Here is a 20,718-nt window from a genome sequence, read left to right as displayed (position 1 = left end):
TTTATGTGTGTGTGTGTGTGTGTGTGTGTATTCTACACACATGTATATATGTGCATGTATATATAAAATCATATATAGCCATATATGTATACACATATTATTGTGTAGATTGCTTCCCTAGGTACATTATATTTGTTGTTGTCAGACTCTTTCTGACCTCATTTTACAGATAAGGAAACTGAGGCACCCAGTTAAGTGCCTTGCTCAGCATTACATAAATAAGGCCACATCTGAATTCAGGCGCTCCTGACTGTAGGACCGGCACTCTGTCCACTGTAGCACCCAGCTGCTCACAATGAACAGGTGCATTAATTTTGTCTGTGCAGAGATTTTTAAGTTTCATGTAATCAAACTCGTGTATTTCATATTTTGTAATTATTTAGTTAAGAATACATCTCCCTACCCGTGCCTCTAAAAGATATATGATCTACTTTTCTCCCAAGTTTTTAAATTAGTGATCTTTAATATTAAGGTCACATATCCATTTAGAATATATTGCGGAATATAGCGTATGATGTTGATCTCAGCCTAATTTCAGCCAGATTGTTTTCCAATTTTCCCATACGTTTTAATCAAATAAAGGGTTCTTTCCTAGTTAATTTGTTTTCCACTTTATGAAACACTGAGTTATTGAGTTCAATTATTTATTCTCTTGCATAATGTTTTATTGGTTTTATGCATTTCGTAAAACTAATATCAGATGGTATTGATGATTGAGGTCTGAAAGTGCTATTCCCCCTTCATCCCTACATCTTTTCACATACCCTTGATATTATAAAGATCTGATTTTTCCAAATGAATTATTTTATGACGTTTTTATATTATAATTATATTAATTAAAAATTATTATATATTACATATATTGTAGAATATATCATAATATATAATTATATTATAATTATTTTATGATAATAACAGCATTAAAACTGTAACTATAAGCATGGTCACTTTTATCATATTGGCACTGCATATCCCTCTAACTATCCAAATGATTATTTAAGGGCCAGTTTGTAGTTGTCTATGCAAGTCTTTTGTGTGCTTTGTAGACTGATCCTCAGATGCTTTATTTTGTAGTTATTTGGAAAGAGATTTTCCTATTTTTGCCTCAAGATTTTATTATCATATAGAAATTTTTTTTTGTTTATATTGTAGTCTGCAACTTTGCTAAAGCTCGTCTCAATGAGCATCTTTGCTGATTCTCTAGAACTTTCCAAATATACCATGAGCCATGGTGCTTGCTTTTGATTTTCCATAATTTTTATATAAAACAATGTCCCTCTATGCTTATGTTTTGTAGGTTTTCAGTATATTGAATGTTGTATTGTCAAAAGCTTTTTCTTCCACTATTGAGATCCTCATGTGGCTTTGGAATAATAAGAAAGCTCTTAGTGTGTAGACCAGATGAATCACCAGAGATGAGAAAGAACTGGGGCAGAGGGTTATAAACAGCATATTCACACAGATAAGATCACCCTTACTAATAAACAGCATATTCACACAGATAAGATCACCCTTACTAAGGTCCCAGACATTTTAGCATAATGGTTATAGCCTGAACTCTCACTAAAAAAGCAGGAACGCCCTTTGGAAGCAGGAGTTGTTTTGCATCTCCTATACCTCGTTAACTTGTTTTATTACTCATGTTATATGCCCTTCATACTAGCCGTCCTCCATGTTTAAAGTGTACTTCCTTCTTAGCTTCTGTAGATTCTTTAGAACATATATGCAAAAACTATAATCACTCTCCCCCACCAGGTGCCTACGCTTCCAAGCTACCCTGAATTTGAATTTATTCACTCTAAGTATGTAGTACACACCTATATGGGGGCAGCTAGATGGCATAGTGAATAGTGCTAGACCTGGAATCAGGAAGACTCATCTTCTTGAGTTCAAATGTGTCCCCAGACACTAACTGTGTGACCCTGGGCAAGTCACTTAACCTTGTTTGCCTCAGCTTCCTCCTCTGTAAAATGAGCTGGAGAAGAAAATGGCAAACTACTCCAGTGTCTTTTGCTAAGAAAATGGAGCCATGAAGAGTCAGACACAACTGAAAAATGACTTTACAATATATCTATATATGTACATGTCCCCATTAGAATTTTCCAATTAGCAAACATCTATTTTCTCTCTGCTCTTAAGATCACCCATGTAAATAAAAATACGCATAGTGAAATAAAACCAATTCCTGCATTACCAATGTCCAAAAATGGATGTCCTCTAAAACAGTGGTTGGTCATTGTGTTGGTAAGAGTCCCTAAGTCTTTCAAAGTTGTTCATCTTTAAAATGTTATTGTTTAAATTTTCTTGTGGTTTTACTTCATTCTGCATTGCTTCATACAAATTTTCCTTCACAATTTCATAGCAGCACTGTAGCCCTACATTACATTAATAAGCCGTAATTGGCTCAAACATTACCCAAGTGATGGATGTCACCTTAGTTTGCATTTTTCAGTCACACAAAGATTGCTCTATAAATTTTTGTACAGACCAGTCCTCTCCTTCTCTCTTTAGTTTCTCCTCTTCCCGACTTCCCTTTCTCAATCAGAATGAGTACAGTATATTCATATCCTCAGCACTCAGAACTGTAGTTCTGTAGATATATAAGAAATGCTTGTCCGATGACATACAATACCATAAATCTCCATCACATACCGCTTCAGTTTCGTTTTATTTTGTTTTTAGTTAATGTAAATAGATCTGTGGTTACATCAATTCAAGAGTTTCCACCAGGACTGCAGATTTCAACCTCATCCCGGGGTACTCTCTACCTGTTTCTTTAAAAGGCCGTCCTGACAGAGGGTTATGTGGCATTTCCAACACTGTCCTGCTTGTGTATCCTCCTATGGGCTTCTTTCTTTTAACGTTTCAGTAATACCTCAAAAAAAATTTACTTCTCACTATAAATTCTCTCCCCTTGTAACAAATAAGTAATCAAGCAAAAGAAATGTGCATGTTAGCAATGCTGAAAATATCTCATTCTATACCTTTAGTCCATCATTTCTCCGCCAAAAAATGGTTTATCATTGGTCTTTTGTAATCTGAATGGATCCAAACGGTTGTTTTCCTTTATAATGGAGTCACTTATACATTGTTTTCCTGGTTCTGCTCATTCATTCTGAATCTGTTCAATACAATTCTGTCCCTTTCAACATAATCCATTGCATTAATAAACTACCATATTTTCAGCTATTCTTGGAAATGAATGCCTATTATTTGGGAATTGGCTAAAATATGGAATAATGGTATGTAATGGAATATTATTATAAGAAATGAAGATGTTTGATTCAAAGCAAATTGGGAACATGTATAAACTGATCCAGAATACAGTGAGAAAAACTGGATCAATTTATATAGTAATTGCAATAATGTAAAAGAATACTACTTTGAAAAATTTAAGAACCATTATCAAAGCAATGACCAGGAGACCGGTGATGAAATGTACTCCCAACCCCTTAACAAGGAGAGGAATGAACCAGGTATATAAAAGGAGATGTCTACTTCTGTACATGGTCAATGTGAGGATGTGACTTGACTATACTATAATTAAAAGGAATGGCTCATGTCTCTGAGGGTGGGGTTTGCAGGGGAAGAGTTGGTGGGTAATGATAGTGATGTGAAAAAAAGAAACAATAGTATTATTAAAAAATTTAAGCACACAGAAGGCGGAAGGAAACAGAAGGGAATGCACATAAGCAGCTAAGTTTTATGTTACTGTCAAGTGAAATTTAACACAAACTTTAAAAAACTATACTTGACAGAAAGTGTCAGATGCAAAACTTTCTCTTCTTTATGTATTGAAATGTTCGTGTTTATTGCTTTTCAAATTGAAAATGAAGAGAAAATGTAAGTAAAAAAGTCTTTGTGCTCATGACTATGCTGTGCCCAAATAACAATTGTGAAACTACTCAAATTAATTTACTTATTTAGTGCTACACTAACAACCAACAAGGGGAAACCTTATAGAATTGGAAATAGTAATAAAATTTATTTGGAGCACAGTAAGCTCAAAATGCATATGTAATAGAAACAATAAAGGTCACAACATGAAAATAAATGAAAAAAGGGGAACGAAGTATGTTTTGAGACTATCTTGAGGGAAAGAAGGGAATAAATGAATTAAAAAAAACAAACCACTAAGAACTTATTATATTTAAACACCTGGCACTGTGTTAAACCAAGGGCCAGTTCTTGCTCTCAAAGAGAACTGGGATAGACAACATATGTAAGAAAATTCAGTTTGATGGATGGTGGAAATACTTTGAAATCTTAAGGGTTCACATCACAGAGAACAGCAAGTTATTTTAGTAGGTCAAATGAGAGGGACAGACAGATGTCAGTCAGGAGGATAGGGCAGATAGTAAGGCCTAATGGTTAGGGTTAGACATAGAATTGGTGACTCCCATCTTATCCAAGACCTGTGAGCAGTCAAGGGGGAAGGATGAGTCTAGTGGTGGTGGGCTTTTCCACCTGGCCAACTCAGGTTCTGACCTGTAGCTGGGGCATGGGGTCAAGGGAAAATGTGAAAAAAGGCTACAAGACAAAAGAAAATCTTCTACACACACACACACACACAGACACACACACACACACACACACACACACGCACACACACATCAATGCCTAGAGAATAAGAGGAGAAAATATTGAGTGAAAAATATCACAATCAAATATTAGTGAAATTCTGATATCCAAGACATAGGAAACTGACAACTAAAATAAAGGGCCAAGAGCCATTTTCCAGAGATAAATGATCAAGAGATGTTGTCTTCAGAAATGTCAATGAGCAGATGAAATCATTCAGTCACTATGAAAACTGCAAATTAAACTGATGAAATTTCACATCACATGCAGAAAATTGGCAAAGATGACAGAAAACTCGGTCACCACTGGAGGGGCTGCAAGAAAATAGGTACAGGAAATAACCTGCTAGTAAAACTGAACTGTTCACAGATGTTAAATTAAGCTCAACAAATCTTTTGAGTGTTTACTGTGTCTTATCTCTAACAGAGATATTGCTCTGGGAAAATAAAACTATTACAGTTCAATTTTGGGGGAGAATTTCATGCATTAGAAATAAAAAAATTCCATTCACATTTATAATGAAAGTGTGTCCTGGAAATTCTATTATTACATGGCTGTGATTCCCAACTGAGTAATTCCATTGCTCAATTCCCACCTCAAGTAACTATCTGTTCATTGGAAGGTATTCTTGAAATACCAGAAAAATATTATTTAAACCAATTTCTTTTCTGTACTCATTCCTACATATAAATCCACTCCTATGTAAAGACAACTAACTTTAAAATGTGCATGTTTTTATTCTGAGAATCCCAGGGGCAATGACAGGGACAACTTAATGATTGAATAATCTAAAAAGCTCCTCAGGATCAATGTAGGAATCAGAAGAGGAACAGCTAATTGAAAGAAGCACCCACAACTCTAAACATATTCCAGAATGATCTAGAGGAAGAAAACTGTTCATATTCATGACACTGCAGGAAAAGGAAAGAGGATGGAGAGCAGGGAAGGCTTGATGTCATATGTAAGATGGACTCAGGAGAGGCAAGGAGTTTTGATTTTGTCCTCAATAATTCATGATCAAATGACAACACATGATTAGACTGGCAAGAACATTAAGAAATATAAAAGATAGTAGGCTAAAAAGGACTCATCCTAAAAAAATTTTTCAAAAGGTGTCAAATATGCAATCTGAGGCCCACAATACTCCCAGTGCCAGCCTGATCCAGATTAAAATATTACATTTTAAAACTAAAGTCAACATACAGTCCCTGCAGGGATCCTTACGTACAGAGTAGTGGTCCTCCATTTCTATTTTAGTTTTGCTCTACCATTCTAAAGTGAGTATTAAACAGGGGTACACAAAGAATGGAATGGAAAAGCACTTGTGATGGTGAAGAACTGTGCTGGTGGATACAAAAAAGAAAAACAAGACAGCCTTGTCTCAAGGAAATTAGGGGAGGACAATATACACACATATATACATGCATGCATGCATCCATCCACACACTGTATCACCAGCAGGACAGATGACAAAGGACTAGAAGTCCTTAGAGAACAGTAGTGAGACAGATGGTAAGGCTCAGTGGTGATCCACTGTATTACCAGGATTGCAGCTGGTAGCTTCTTGATAAGTATCAGAAGTCACGTCTCTCACCAATGACTTCCAGGAAAACAGAGGGTCCTAGAATTGCAGTGGAACAAGGATGTGCATTACCTCCCTGTTGGTCTAATTCTTGCTTTGAACCAGCTGATTTACTCTTGCTTCACATTCAACAGGTAAAATGACAAAAAGGCACTTTCAAATTTGAAACTTGAAAGATGCAAAAAAACATAAAAAAATTATCCCCCCTCAATTTTTCCTCATTTATATTTATCACACAACTTTTACTAAAAGAGATTCCTTTTCTCTAAGTCTCCAGATCTATAGAAAACAAGAAAATAGAACAGAGAATCCAGAAAAAGCCAATTAATTCTTTTAAGTATATTTCCTCCTCAGATTTACTTATTTGTAATGTTTTACCTCTCTCTCCACCTTGCCCTGCCTTGCTACTTCCTGAAAAATATGGGCTCTTTATCCCTGCATCCTCAGGGTTTATCACAGAGGGTAACATTTGTGGCATTTGGCTGAATCATGAGCAAATCATGGCCTCTGGGACGCAGTCTGCTCATTTTAAAATGAAAATTATGCCCATGGTACTTATACCATAGAGCTGTTGTAAGGAAGGACTAAATAAAATAAATTATGTAGAATGCTTGTTATACACAAATATTAGCTATTACCATATCCTGCGACAGCAATTAGTATTCCACAACAAAATACTGAAAGGATTGTTTTGGGAATATAACCTTTAAGTAGGATCTAAATTTAATAAAATACAACACTTAAATACATACAAAGTTTATTAAAAATAGGTTGCAAGTGAAATACAGTAAAAATGGGAAACTACAGCAGTTTTGATGTTTTTTTCCATGATAATGCATAAACAATTATGAAGAGCACTTTTACATATATATTCACATTTTATTTGAACGCCCAATGATGGCCAAATTCACTTTTGATTAAACCACTTATGGTTTCTATATACACACATACTTACATATAATTTTATTATTATACTAGAGTATGTATACATAGACATTTATATGGTGGTTTTGCTGTTATTTTCACTAATCTTGTTTTAGGGACTGGGAGGAAAAATGTTAATTCATCCATAGCATTAATACGTTCTTTAAAGAAAAGTGCAGAATTTTTTGTCACTGTTAGGCTGCTAGTGTTCTCAAGATATATGGGAGGGGCCTGCTTTCCCTGATTTTTTCAGACAGGACAAGCATGCAAATCCTTCATAAACACTTTGAACCAGTTTACTTTCTTACTTCATATTGAACAGTTGAAATGGCAAAAGCACACTTTAAGATAAGAAATTGGAAGATGTAAAAAATATTTACACCCAAATTTTTCATTCATTTTCATTTATCATACAACTCATATTAAAAGTGATTTATATTCTAAGGCAATTATTTTCTCTACCCTTTAAATATGAAAGTGTGCATTTTCCCCTAATATATATTTATAAGAGAACAATATGGTACAGAAAAATCATATAAAACCCACAACAGGGTTTTGTCATATAGAAAATTTGCTTGGAATCACAACAACATTTTAACATCACACACTGAAAAAAACAAACTCCTTATCCCCAACATCAGCCATATATCCCATAGCTGAAGAAATGACAGTGATGAAATACAATAACAATTTAAAATTAAATAAGGCTATCATAGTGTAAAAAAATAGCTTGAACTGCCAAAATCTGCCTTATTTTTGTTTTTACAGTACATAAAATAATGTTAAGAGGATACTACAGGTGTCAGACACAAAGACAAATTACTTACAATTTCTTCTTTGTCAGTATAAGTAAGGGTTTTCTAGAAACACAAAATAAATGCATTTCATTTACATAATTTTTACTCTTCCAATTTTACACTTTAATCTTGCCTTCTTCTCATTCACTTTATTCCTAGTCACAGGAAGCACACTGATGTTTGTTATCGATTATATATCCTGTGAAGCATTCGCTTAAAAACTTTAAAAAAAATTTTGGTCCTAAGCTATGAGAACACCATGACAGCAACTTACTATTTCTTGCTTCTTACACCAAAACTATTCTGACTTTAAAAAAAAAATAAAGCTACAAACAAAATGTTCTGAGTGACTATCACCACAACTTTCTTATTTCTGGATTTCACTTGTAAATAAAATACTTTGTATACCCCAGGCAGCATTTGCTATGACATGAGGTGGAATGATTTCTCAAGTCTGCATTCATTTTGCTTAAAATAACTTGAAGTCAAAATTGCTTTATTTTAAATTACTATACAGAGAATAATGATGATTAGGGCTCAGGGTGCTTTAGTTAGGGTCCTTTAGATACAACCAAGAAGATATGCTGGCTAGCAGCTTATAAATAGCATGTGATATACATTAAACACTAGTATGTTATCTCTTCTGATATAAAATCAAATCAGAGACAAATTCTCCTGTAAAACAATGTGTGAGCCTCAACTGACAATGCACAGAATAATTTGGGCAGTTCAAGCTATTGTCTCTCTCCCTCTGTTCAGCAGCTAAAACAAAGTGTTGTGAAAGACCAAGAAAAAAAAATTCTCTGACATATGCTACATGTTCAGTTACAGAAATGGGGAGGGTGAAGAATTATTTCCTCTTTAAAAAAAAAAAAAGTTACCTTCACGTGATTCATGTCATTAAAATATAATTTTACAGTGCTTTTATAGTATAAACCACAGGGTTCTTGGTAAATAATCAATCTTCCATGTATTGCAACGTCTCTACTCTTCAATTAACAGTTTAAGAAACAGAGGAATCACAAAATTAATTTGCAAAAACAAGACTCCTCTCCTTCCTCTTTTGTCCTCCTTAGCACTCTTGTAAATCCTCTACACCTGGAGAACTTCCACCTAAATCCAATAAGGTGCCTGCCTCCTCCCTCTTTCCTCTATCTCCTTTCCTCTCCTCTTATTTTGTATTCAGTTCATTTTCCAGTTCAGTTAATTTCCTAGAAGCTTTTACTTTATTAGATACATCCTGGCCCTGAGAAAAGAGACGCTGACGCTCCTTGAATGTCAAATTTTCAGGGGCTCCAGAAACTCCAGGTAAATCTGCCTCTTGGCTAGAAAGGAAGAAAAACAGTATTAAGCTTCAGGCACCACTTATCAAAATGATTAAGTTCTTAATAATACTGGTATAAATTTAAATTCTGCGAGACCAAGTAGAATTTCAAGGAGGCAGAACTTCGATTTTTGTTGCAAAGTAAATAGCTCTTCAAAGGGGAAATGATCCTAACAAAGATGGTTTGGGTCGTATTTAAGACCATGAAAAGAAAAAAAAGACAGATGTTTTATTGCTCTATTACTTTTTCACTGTGGTCTCAAGGTAAATCTGAGCTACATGTGGAATTATTCTTTGAATAACTAATTTTTGTAAACTCTGCGAGGTTAAGAGACTTAATTGAAGAGACATTAGATATTAGACATGACTTATAACAATCTCAAAGACCTTGGAGAGAATTTCTAAGAAGCCCCTTCTACAGGGATACTGCCTATGACTTCCCTGATTAAATCTAGGTATGCTTAAAGGAATATGGCTCTAAGGAGAAAAACGTTACTCCAGACTTGTTAGTTAGAACCTGGTCCCTTCCTCTCTGTGCGGTCTCCTTAGAGCTTACTCTCACCTCCATACACTCTGCCTCCTCCTGAGCTTCCTGCTCATGACATCCCATGTCCAGACCCTGGGCTCTGTCACCGTCTCTCCCTCCTCATCACCACAGCCTGGCTTTCTTGGCTCCCTTCAAGTCTCAGCTATGGTCTTGCTTAATCCTAATTGTTTTCCCTTGAGTCTATCCTCAATTCAACCCGTATATAGCTTCTTTGCACACAATTACTAACATACTGTCTTCTCCTCCTCAAGGGACTGAGTCCCTTGAGAACTGGGGGGCTGATGTTACCCTTCTTTGCATCCTCACTTAATTTGAGCCTCGTGTCTGGCACACAATAGGCACTTAACAAATGATAGTTGTCTAAGTTTCTTTCACAACGACCTATTTTTCTGTCTGTACACATCAAGAGTAATCTGATCTGGATAACTAGTTATAATCCTCTAGAGTAAATGGAGAGAATAATTATTGCCAACTTACTTTTCCATGGAGTTCTGTCTAGGAGTCTGATATGACAATTTGCATAAAATGTTTGTAAATATTGCCTAAGTCAAAATATGATTTAAGATATGTATGAATAAAAGTACAAAAGAAATCTTCTGTAATATAACAACACATACACAATAGGCAATTTCAACTTGATAACAAAATCAATTATATATCTTAAATTTGAGTCAGTCAGTTTTATAAAAATGGAGGGAGAGAATTTCAAGGACATACTCAATGTCATAGTTTCCTTTTGGGAAAACTGTAACACTATACCTTTTAGATCGTTTCTCTCTTGGATCCCTATACACCTCATGGACACCAACAACTGCTCCAGTAGATCCAGTGTAAGAGTTCGCTCCTTTTGCAAATGAACACAGAGAGATAAATAAACACATATATGGCAGGGTTCAGAAATATACACTATTCCAAACAATGTATTTTTATAATAAAGATGCAACGCTTCAAAAGTAAGCAGATCTTGGAATTGCTGAACAAAAAGGGGGCCCATGGACATGACACAGTTCATTTGAATAATCTTTTGGAAAATGATTTGCAAATCTACACATTTTGGTGTTGTGAACAATCCAAGTACTATACCCAAAAAGTTCTCCTAAAAGCTAACTTTGGTTATTTGTGAGAAGCAACCTCATGTATTTCTAATAGTGGTACTAAGTGGAGGCCACCAAGTTCTTAATAGTTACACTTATAAAGGGCTCTGAGCTCTTCAATTAAAGGAATATATATGCATGCATATAAGTATTATTCACTCTGCATATACACATAAACGTAAATGAAAAAAAAATTTACATGTGACTTTCCCTAAAAGTTATTTAATGGGAAATCAACAAAAGCTAACAGAAATTTCCCTGACATGAATTTTCTTCCTAAGTATTTATCCATAGGTTAAAAAAAAAAAAAACCTGTTTAAACACTATGACCTCAAATTCCTCATTGCACAATATTACTTGTAATTATATATTAAGGATACTTAACATATACTCATATTAATATATAATACTTAATTATATATTAAGGATACTTAGTAACAGTGACCTTGTAAAGTACTTTTATACAAAATTAACTAGGTTATATGTTATGTATTTTATACGTATATATGTACCTCTGTGTGTGCATCCCAACAAAAATATTCAATACTAGAACTATACTAATAAAAGAACAATGGCGAGGCAAAATAAAACCCCCTACATAATTGGCATACTTGAGATAGTCAACATTAACCATAAAGGGTATGAAATACCAGATTAAATGTCGCCAAATTTTTCTCATTTTTGTCAATTAAATGTATCACTGCTTGGATTTGTTGCACAAAAACGGAGAAATTTTAATATGCGTCCCCTAATTTAAAAAAAATGGTTTGCCAGAACATTCACTGGTTATTCTTATCCAATGTATTTTGAGAGGGAAAAATTCAGTTCATCCATAATTACCAGTTTTTTAGCACTGCATCTTTATTTCTGACTTAGTTCAGTTCACTAATAAATGGGTAGCAAACCACCCTCATATCAAAGACCCAAAAGACTAAACACTGACTCAATCCAATTTGAAATACTATTTTCAAAGTCAATTAAGGTCAGGTATCTCACATTTCAACAAGTTGTTAGGAATACCATGCCAATATCACCTTTCCAATTTGTTTCAAATTAAAAGTAACTTCTTTTTCAGATTGTGTTATATCTTGTGAGCCTTGATTGAGTGGCAATGTTGGTTTCTTCCACTGATAGAAATCTTAATTCTTCAACACTTTCAGTTTTCATGTTAGCAACAACACATTTCATGGTGTCAGGTGAGTATACAAAGTGTTTCTATATTTGGCACCAATCAATTTATAGAGCTAATAACCACAATCAATAAAATCAGAAGTTCTCAGTTGTTATGTTGGAATCCCTCTTTGCATCCTCATTCTGCAAACTATCCCGTGGAAGGAACCGAGCACAAGCGGCAGAAGCGTGCATTCGGAAAGTGAGTGCAAATAATAGACAAGACAGCTGCAGAGATCTGCAACATGACAACATCAGTGAGATGAAGAGGTGATAATGCGGGTGTACAAGGCGTTCTGCGATTGGGACAAGCGACTGTACTTTACGAAGAGAGTCTTCAGAGAAGTTCGAGCAATCAGATGCAGGACATAACCTGCGCCTGTGTGATATTTTAAGTGTGAAATAAAATAAGGATTAGTGGTATGACTAAAAGCTTAGAGGATTAAAAGAAGAAAACTAACTACAATATTCCTTAAGTGGTACCAAAACTCCAATAATCTGTGGTGCTAATAAAATAAGTCATAATTTTGTTTGTAATTTGAGGAATCTACTGTTCTTATTTAAAATATTATCAAATTTGTGTGTGCCTCTCTATTTAATGTATGTACATATTACATAAAAATGCTAGATTAAGAACTTAAAAAATCCACAAGGAGATTTAAATACATGAAAATTAATTCTGATTACATTTTGAATCCTCAGGTAGCATCCAAGCATCAATCTGAAAAACTGAGGATGAATTTGTCCAAGACTGATTTACATTAGTAGAAGTCACTGTCATAGTAAATTAAATGAACTATGTCTGAGGTAATTAAAAACACAAATACATGTCTTAATTTTGAAGTTAAATTCTTTGGCTTCATATTGGGTCCCAATGCATCATGCTGTTCAGAAAAATCTCATAAAAAACTACTGAACACATGAAAAATTAGTTATATCTAAGAAAATTTATCATCAGAATCTCAATTTCCTTTAGGTAGTAAAACTAGACTAAACAGCTGATGTCTGAATTCTTCAGACTAAAGTTCTATTTTGAATATAAACATTTAAAATTTTCCTCTAAACTTTGTACTTGTGTTTGTGAGAGCTTCCAAGTCTTGGTACAGTCAGAAGTATCGTAGTGATCCATAGTCAACTACAAGTGTTACAATAAATGCAACTACATCTCTAACATGATCTTGTGATTATTGCTGTCATGTACTAAGAATAAAAAGATATGAATCAGAAAAGAAGTTAGGGAAGAGATGAGTTGAAAGAAAAGCATTTCCATGAGGAAGAGGTTTTCTGACTCCTGTCATGAAGTAGTCTGCATTAGTGTTGGGATAATATACCGTTTACCTAGCTAATAAAGTGTTCTCTTTCCCTATGCCAAAGCAATCTCAGGGCACTGTTTTATGCACCAGTTTTCAAAAGCATATAAGAGTCACTTGTAGGCTAAATGCATCTGGCATTTTTCATCCAGAATGAAGAGTCCTTCAACCTTGAGTGAAGTAATGAAAAGCTTAATACAAATGCTTGCAATAGTGGCAAACAGAAAGTGTATCTTTATGACACCAAAATGCATGAAAAGGGGCTCATTTCACCAAATATCAAGATTATTTAAAGAGGCAGAGAATGAAAGCCAAGACCAACAGTACTTCAAACAGATTATGGAGTAATTGAGAAGGATTGATTGTTTTCATTTGATCAAAGATGTGAATTTTTAAAGTATAAAAGGAATTGGATAGGATTCAAACATTTACAAAAAGGAAAATTCACACAGACATTACATTTGAAGTTAGAGGAAGATCACCATGCTGAGACCAGTGATCAAGTGAAATCAAAATCACAAAATAAGTGATCATCTATATCTACATTATCACAGTGCAAAGTATGCAGAGAGATTCCAAATATGTAGAAAGGAAGAAGATTTGATTTTTCAGTTTTGTTTCTTTTCTCTACCTTTTGAGCTGCTGGGATGGTAGAAACTTGGTTTTTTTGGTGGGGGAGGGGGCTGGCCTGTTTTGTAAGCAGTACTGTTGGCATTGACCGAGGGTGGCTGGAATGAGTTGGAAAGATAGATGCCATCGGAGACTGGGCGCGGCTGACAGGAGGGCTGCTGTGGCTTAAGGGCGGCAGGAGGGAAGTCCCCATAAGATTTTCTCGTGCAGGAGTACTTATCCTGACCTGCTAGACTGGAGCTCTCCTCCTCCTCCTCCTCATCATTGTATGCAACAAACTTGGCAGTGTATACCGTGTCAGGGGAGAGGACCTGTGTTTTGAGGTAAGAGGTGTTTCGTTGAGGTGGGGGAGGAGGAGCATTAGATGAAGGGGGTGGGGATGGGAGTTCATAGTCCCGTGGAAGTGGCGGTCTGTACAGACCAGGCTCATCAGGCTCCAGCAGCCTCCGCTCTGCCTCGTCATGCTGTCGGCGCCTTTCAGCTTCCAAACGGTTGTAATACCCTTCCTCCTGTCGCCTCTGTAGGCGGGAATAAACAAAGGTGAAAAGATCAGACAAGGAAGAAACTTGGAGTAGACCCAACTATGGCCTCATAGGGGATTTTCTAAACCATGCAAACCCATTCTACAATCAAGCTGAATCCATTTAGTAATGTAAAACAACACATCAATTATAAAAATGTTCAGATCATCCTGGAGATCTTGTTCTGTGAAATATAACAGAGCATCTGCATTTCTGGTTTAGTTATAATGCTACCTGATGGGGAGGACAGGGAAAACCCATCACAGTCATAGCTAGCCCAGTCTATGATTATTTCATCACTTTTATTTTTCTACTCATCTGCAAGAGACCATTTCTAACTAAAGCATAAATATTAACTTACCTGCTGTTGTAAATACTTAAAAAAAACAAACCCAACCAACCTAGGGAAAAAAAGCCTATAAATATGCTATATAGTTAGGGTTCTAATAAACCACATGTTAGGAAGTACTGACTTCTAAGCTTTTTTTATAAGATATTTTCCACGAAGCCCAAAGAAATTAAGATTTATAACTATTTTTTGGAAATACATTTCTTAAGACTTAATCATCTAGATTACCTCTTGTTTTTCAAAGGGTATTTAATAGAAAAATGTGAATTGAAAAGGCATAATTTCCCCCAAGTAAGCAATACATGCTTTCTTTCCACAATTCTTAATTCATATTTCAAAACTTAACATACTCCCTAATAGACAGACAATGAAAGTTAGGCATTAATAGCAACAGGAACAAGAAATTTGAATATGTTGACACACATGATACATTTTTGACATACATCTGCACAGACTGTAATTGACAGTGTGTTAATGAAATTAGCTATTTTCACAATTAAAAATATAATAGCACATTTTCTTAAAGATTGACAAAAGCTTCAAAGAAGGACAAGAGAAGGTGAAATAGGGAAGGCATGTTTAGATTATTTTTGAAACAAAAGTTGTATCCTTAACTTGGAAAACTTTTCAGTACTAAATATTGGAAAAACAGGCATTTTCCAAACTCATTTTTACCAAAGACCCCTAAGTTTTGGGGTTCCTTTGGCAAAGAATAAAATTTATAGCTCCATTTTTCATTTTATTGCCTGTTTCTTCACCTTTGATGGTATAGAAAAATGCTTCAATTTCTAAACATCTTTAAGTTCCGGATAGACTATCTGTCAATCTCTGATGTTCCCTTTAATACAACATCTTCTCATTCCTAATAAACAAGTTATCTTCAGGAGCTAACAGACTCATGTTGAGGAAATAATGCAGTGAAGATATTTTGTCATCTTCATATGGCAAAATATTCCTAGAGAAATCATCAAATTCAGTGTCAGACCTATACATGTGAAGCAATCACTAAGAATCCTATTAAGTCATTTCCTACCTATTAATACTAGGCTGTTCCCACAATATTTGAAGGGGAACTCAGGAAGTATTCACTAGCTGCCATCTTTTACTTAACCAAGAGTCAGGTTAATTTCTAGCAAAATTCCACATTGTTTTTGAGATATCTCACGAGCAGATATAATTGCATGACACAAAGAAACTTTATTCTAACCAACAAGTAACAATCTTCTTCTATAACAAAGCAAAGCCATTGATTTTGGACAACCTCAGTATAACAAACTTCCAATTTCCAGTTTCACTGACCCATCATCAAATATAGCAGTAGTTGCTAAAATACAATAGCAGTCAATATATTTAGGAAAGTTTGAGGATGTATATTAAAAAATCAAAGCCAAAATCTTGCTCAACATAATTCGTCCTAATGCTTCCTCTCTGTGTAATATTTTCACGCTAAAACTACAGACTATCATTTGGCAAATCTCTGGACTATTACAACTTTGCACCTAAAGCAGATGAAGCTCTTGGCAGTTGTACAGGTTTTACTGAAGCTTTTTTTTTTTGTCTTGAAGAATACAAGATAGTCAAGTTAGCACTGAACTGAAAAAGTTCAAACCTCAAAAACAGCCAAAAAAGGAAATTCTATGGATTAGCATAAGACCACGAAATATCTAGAATGCTGACTGGTTCTGGGTTTTGCAAGTCTTTGGTCTGTAGTTCTTACAATGACCATCAGTTTCCATTTACAAATATAAAATTGATTACAGTCAGAACTAGTCTTGAATGCTCAATGTCTGAGAATATCCCACAAGCTGTTTGGGTCCATTGCAAAGCATTTATCATAAATGGAGGGAGAGAGGGAGGGAGAGAGAGAGAAGAAGGGGGAGAAGGGGGGGGGGAGAGGGGGGGAGAGGGAGAGGGAGGAGAGAGAGAGAGAGAGAGAGAGAGAGAGAGAGAGAGAGAGAGAGAGGGAGAGAGAGGGAGAGAGAGGGAGAGAGAGAGGAAGAGAGAGAGAGGGGGGAGAGAGAGAGAGGGGGGAGAGAGAGAGAGGGGGGAGAGACAGAGAGGGAGGGAGAGAGAGAGAGAGAGAGAGAGAGATCTGTAACAGACATGAATTATCTATTTCAATACACAAGAAGTATGATTCCTTATGGTATTTTCTCCAACTCTCTTTTAAATGAATGTTCCAGCAATTTTATTTTTTGACTGCTTCATGTTTTAAGAGAATCCATTTTGACAAAATATTTCCTGAGAATTACTTTATTTTGTACTTCCTACTAATAATATACTTCATTACACTAACGAAGAAACGGTGAATGATCATAGATGTTGAGTTTTCCTCATATGAAGCTGTGAGAATCAGAGGCTTCTTAGAAGGAAAGAGACAAAAAAAAACAGCTCCTCCAAAATCACATACAGGAACAAGTGGTGATCTCAGAACAAACCAAACAGTGCAAAACATGGTAAGGTCAGAATCTCTCTTACATCAAAGGGCCTAGGCAAAAGGAAGAGATACTTAATATTTTAATATTAAGCTCACTAATAAGAGCACAAGATGCGAAGAAACCAAGATCTGGACAATGTCAAGACTCCCATTTCCTGAGAATATCTGCTAAAATTCTTTGCTACTTCAAAATGTAATTCAAAGGAAAGGGTTTGCTTGAGTGAACCAGCTAACCATTTGAAAATCAACAAATACTTTTTTTTTTGAGCAAACTAAGTAGGTTAACATTCTAAAATTAAATCTTCCTCTTTCAATTTTCTGTAAGTCATTGTTCTGTTTTGAATAGAATAAGATCTCCAGCATTAATTAGGATTGAGTTAACTTAATAAATTAAACTTTTTCATGTTCAATAAATAAAAATGAACAAATATCACCATAACAACAACATGCTACTATTGTCAGATATGGGTTATAAGCCCAGGTTAAATGGATTCTTTAGACATAGGCCCCTTGCTGAACAGATCAGGTATTGGAGTTCAAGTGCTTGAGAGAGATAAAAGGAGCTTGGAGACAAAGTTCAGAAGAGAGGTAGGTGGAGCCAGACTGGGTTAAAGTTTTTGGTCCAATAATCAAAGATGGGGATCCAGGCCCTGTTTTTGTCATGTGCATCTTAGGGATATGTAATTTCTATCTCCCTGGGCCCAAGCCAAACATTTATGTTTGGGCTAAGATGATCATTTCTAGCTGCCCTCAGAGGACCACAACCTTTTCTTCAGCATCACGCTTTGCTCGCTCCTCTTCTTGGCGCCGACGATCTTCTTCCTGTCTGGCCCTGTCTTCTGCTTCCCGTTTGCGTATCTCTTCTAACTGTTGTTGCCGTCTGCGTTCTTCATCCTGTAACTAACAAAGATATGACTTTAATGTGTGTGAAACCAAATGCCTCAGGACAAGATTTAAGAAGCTCACAACTGAGACATATCACATATACACACAAACGTCAGAAACAACATACCAGATTAAAATCAGTGAGGCAGGACAACAGCAGTAAATAATTTTAGATGATTTCAAATAATACCTGAAACTTTATTCTCATAATCACAAATTTTCTTGCATATAATTCTGCCAATAGAAAAATCAACAGCAGTAAGGAAGAAAATTATGAAAAAATTTCATATTGCATTAAATGAGTATTCAAGAGGTTAAAAAGTGACTTCCCCAAGCTCACATTGAGTTGGGTATTATAGAGCTTAGATCAGAAAATAAGCTGCATGGCTTCTACTTTAATGCTCTAAATAATGACGTTCTTTGGCATTTCATTACTGAATATAGGGTATGTCAAAATCTTTTGGGATACCTCAATTTTTTTATTTATTAAGAAATTATGCAAGAACCTAAAAATAGACTGGAAAAATTTAAGTGGTATGGTATACCAGAAAAACAACAATGAATTTATAATAAGAAATCTTTGTAATCTAAGCCTTTCCCCTTACTAGGTGGGTGACCATGGGCAACTCAGGTAGCCTCTCTGGGCCCACTTCCTTCTCTGTAAAGTGAGGGAGGGAGGTGGGCTAAATAATCTCTAAGGTCCCTTTCACTTTATGATCTTAGGATAACTTCACCCAGGTTTTATTACTCACGTATATATCCATATATCTCTCCCTACATAGAAGCTGCTTTCCAATTACATAAAAGTAATATATTTTAAAAGCCCAATTAAGCATGCTATTTTGTAAAACCCAAAATATGATAGGAAATCAAATACTTTTTTCTTTCTACTACTTTTTTTACTGCTATTTAGACACTTAAAAATATTTATTCTGTCAAGTGATAAACCACATAAATTAAGACAATGTGAATTCAGGTGTCCTTCACTATGGAATGCATACATTTTCATAAAATGTAACAGAATTTCCATAAATCAAATCTGGTTTCCCCAATTATCTCCACTCTTTTCCAGCTTTGCCACAAGTCTTTTTAATACCAATTTAATACCATACAAACTCCAGTCTTCTGTCATACTCTTCAGAAGAAATTTTTAAAGAATTTTGGTCCTCTCCCTTTAGAGATTAGTCTAGGCATGTGACAACAGATGACTTAACTCAAGGTTACACTTCCTTGAACTTGAGGCTTCAGGATATAGGAAATAAATTAAGTTTGAACTATATATGTTTTATATATGTATATGTATGTATGCATGTACATACATAGATATACACACAAACTATATATACAGTTAGTTTAAAATGGTGCCAATATTTACAGGATAATAAAGAAGTTAAAGGGACCTTCCAAGGTCATCCAATCCAAATCCTTTTTACAAGCTAAGGAAAATGAGCCCCAGAGAGTAAAAAGATATGTAAACCTACTCTCATTTTTACAACAAGTTTGCAGATATAGGTAGATATGGTTTGTATTAAACTTGAAATGCAGTATCTGACCACTGTTCTGTTATTCTAAAATATATAAAGGAAATGTTTAAATATTGTTCAATTATTAGATTACAGAAATAGCAAGAAAAATATCTTCATTTTAATTGCACAGACTGAAGGAATTTAGAAGGATGTAAAGTTGTTAGCATTAAAGGGAGTAAATTTATTGGTTTACCAGTCCTTCCTAATAAGTGACGTTCTGGTATTTAGTGAAACATTACAATGCTAAAACTGCCATTAAACTATCAATTATTAATGAAATTGTTAATAATAATTCTAAATGTCAACTCCTAGATATGCAGTATGAGAAAAAAAATTTTTATACTTTACTGAGATCTGGCTGAAAATACTTTAAAAAAGAGAACAGTAAATTAACTTTTAAGGTAACACTTTTACATTTTAATTCTCTAACAGAACATGGTAATGTGGGAATTTCCATCAATGATGCAGATTAAAACCTATCTACTCCTACACATTCTGTGTAATACTTGCCATTTCTTCCAAAAAAATCAATACAGGGGTATTCAACCAAAATGTTGAAGCCATTCCTCAAATGACCTTGAATATAAGAACCACTTCATTCTAATATCAGCAATAATAAAAACAATCTTACTGAAAACACTAAATTAAATGGTTATGCCTTTTCCTAATCCCAGACAAAACTGAATATTAAAGAGAATAGATGACAATAGCCCATGCCTCAGTGTTAGCTAAACATGGACCTGAAAACTATTAGGAAAACTGACTTTTCAGTTCCTACAATGTGAGTCTATGATTAAGCACTGTTAAAAACTTAAGATAACAGAATAATTAGTAACCTTGGTCTTTGGGACTGAAGTAGATCAGGTAAGTTCCTCTTATCAAAAAGGCTAGGTGAATATGATAATTTTTATGAGGAAGTTTGATCTTCCAAGAAAACAGCATGGAAATTATTAATTAAATTAATGGTATTAAAAATGCAGGAAAAAGAGGGAATTTAATGAGAAAAATGAAAATAAGGGGGTTCCATTATTAAAAAATTAT

At 34.9% G+C, this 20,718-nt stretch overlaps 1 protein-coding gene across 24 annotated transcripts in view; it reads right to left on the bottom strand.

Moving 5' to 3' along the window:
• Positions 1 to 6,903: 6,903 nt before the first annotated feature.
• Positions 6,904 to 20,718, bottom strand: part of AFDN (afadin, adherens junction formation factor) — a 179,154-nt gene continuing 165,339 nt past the window's right edge. For 10 of the 24 annotated variants that reach the window (XM_072643891.1, XM_072643895.1, XM_072643898.1 and 7 more), the window contains 4 exons: positions 18,032 to 18,166; positions 13,961 to 14,477; positions 10,515 to 10,599; positions 6,904 to 9,209 (listed from right to left, as the gene is read on the bottom strand). In XM_072643891.1, coding sequence (XP_072499992.1) covers positions 9,056 to 9,209; positions 10,515 to 10,599; positions 13,961 to 14,477; positions 18,032 to 18,166 — 891 coding nt within the window. In that variant the 3' untranslated portion in view covers positions 6,904 to 9,055. The remainder of the gene's footprint in view (positions 9,210 to 10,514; positions 10,600 to 13,960; positions 14,478 to 18,031; positions 18,167 to 20,718) is intronic. The other 14 variants (XM_072643904.1, XM_072643906.1, XM_072643910.1 and 11 more) reach the window with 5 other exon arrangements.

The sequence above is a fragment of the Notamacropus eugenii genome, chromosome 2 (assembly GCF_028372415.1).
Source record: "Notamacropus eugenii isolate mMacEug1 chromosome 2, mMacEug1.pri_v2, whole genome shotgun sequence".
Classification (NCBI taxonomy): Eukaryota; Metazoa; Chordata; class Mammalia; order Diprotodontia; family Macropodidae; genus Notamacropus; species Notamacropus eugenii.
This window is presented reverse-complemented; position numbering and strand designations above follow the sequence as displayed.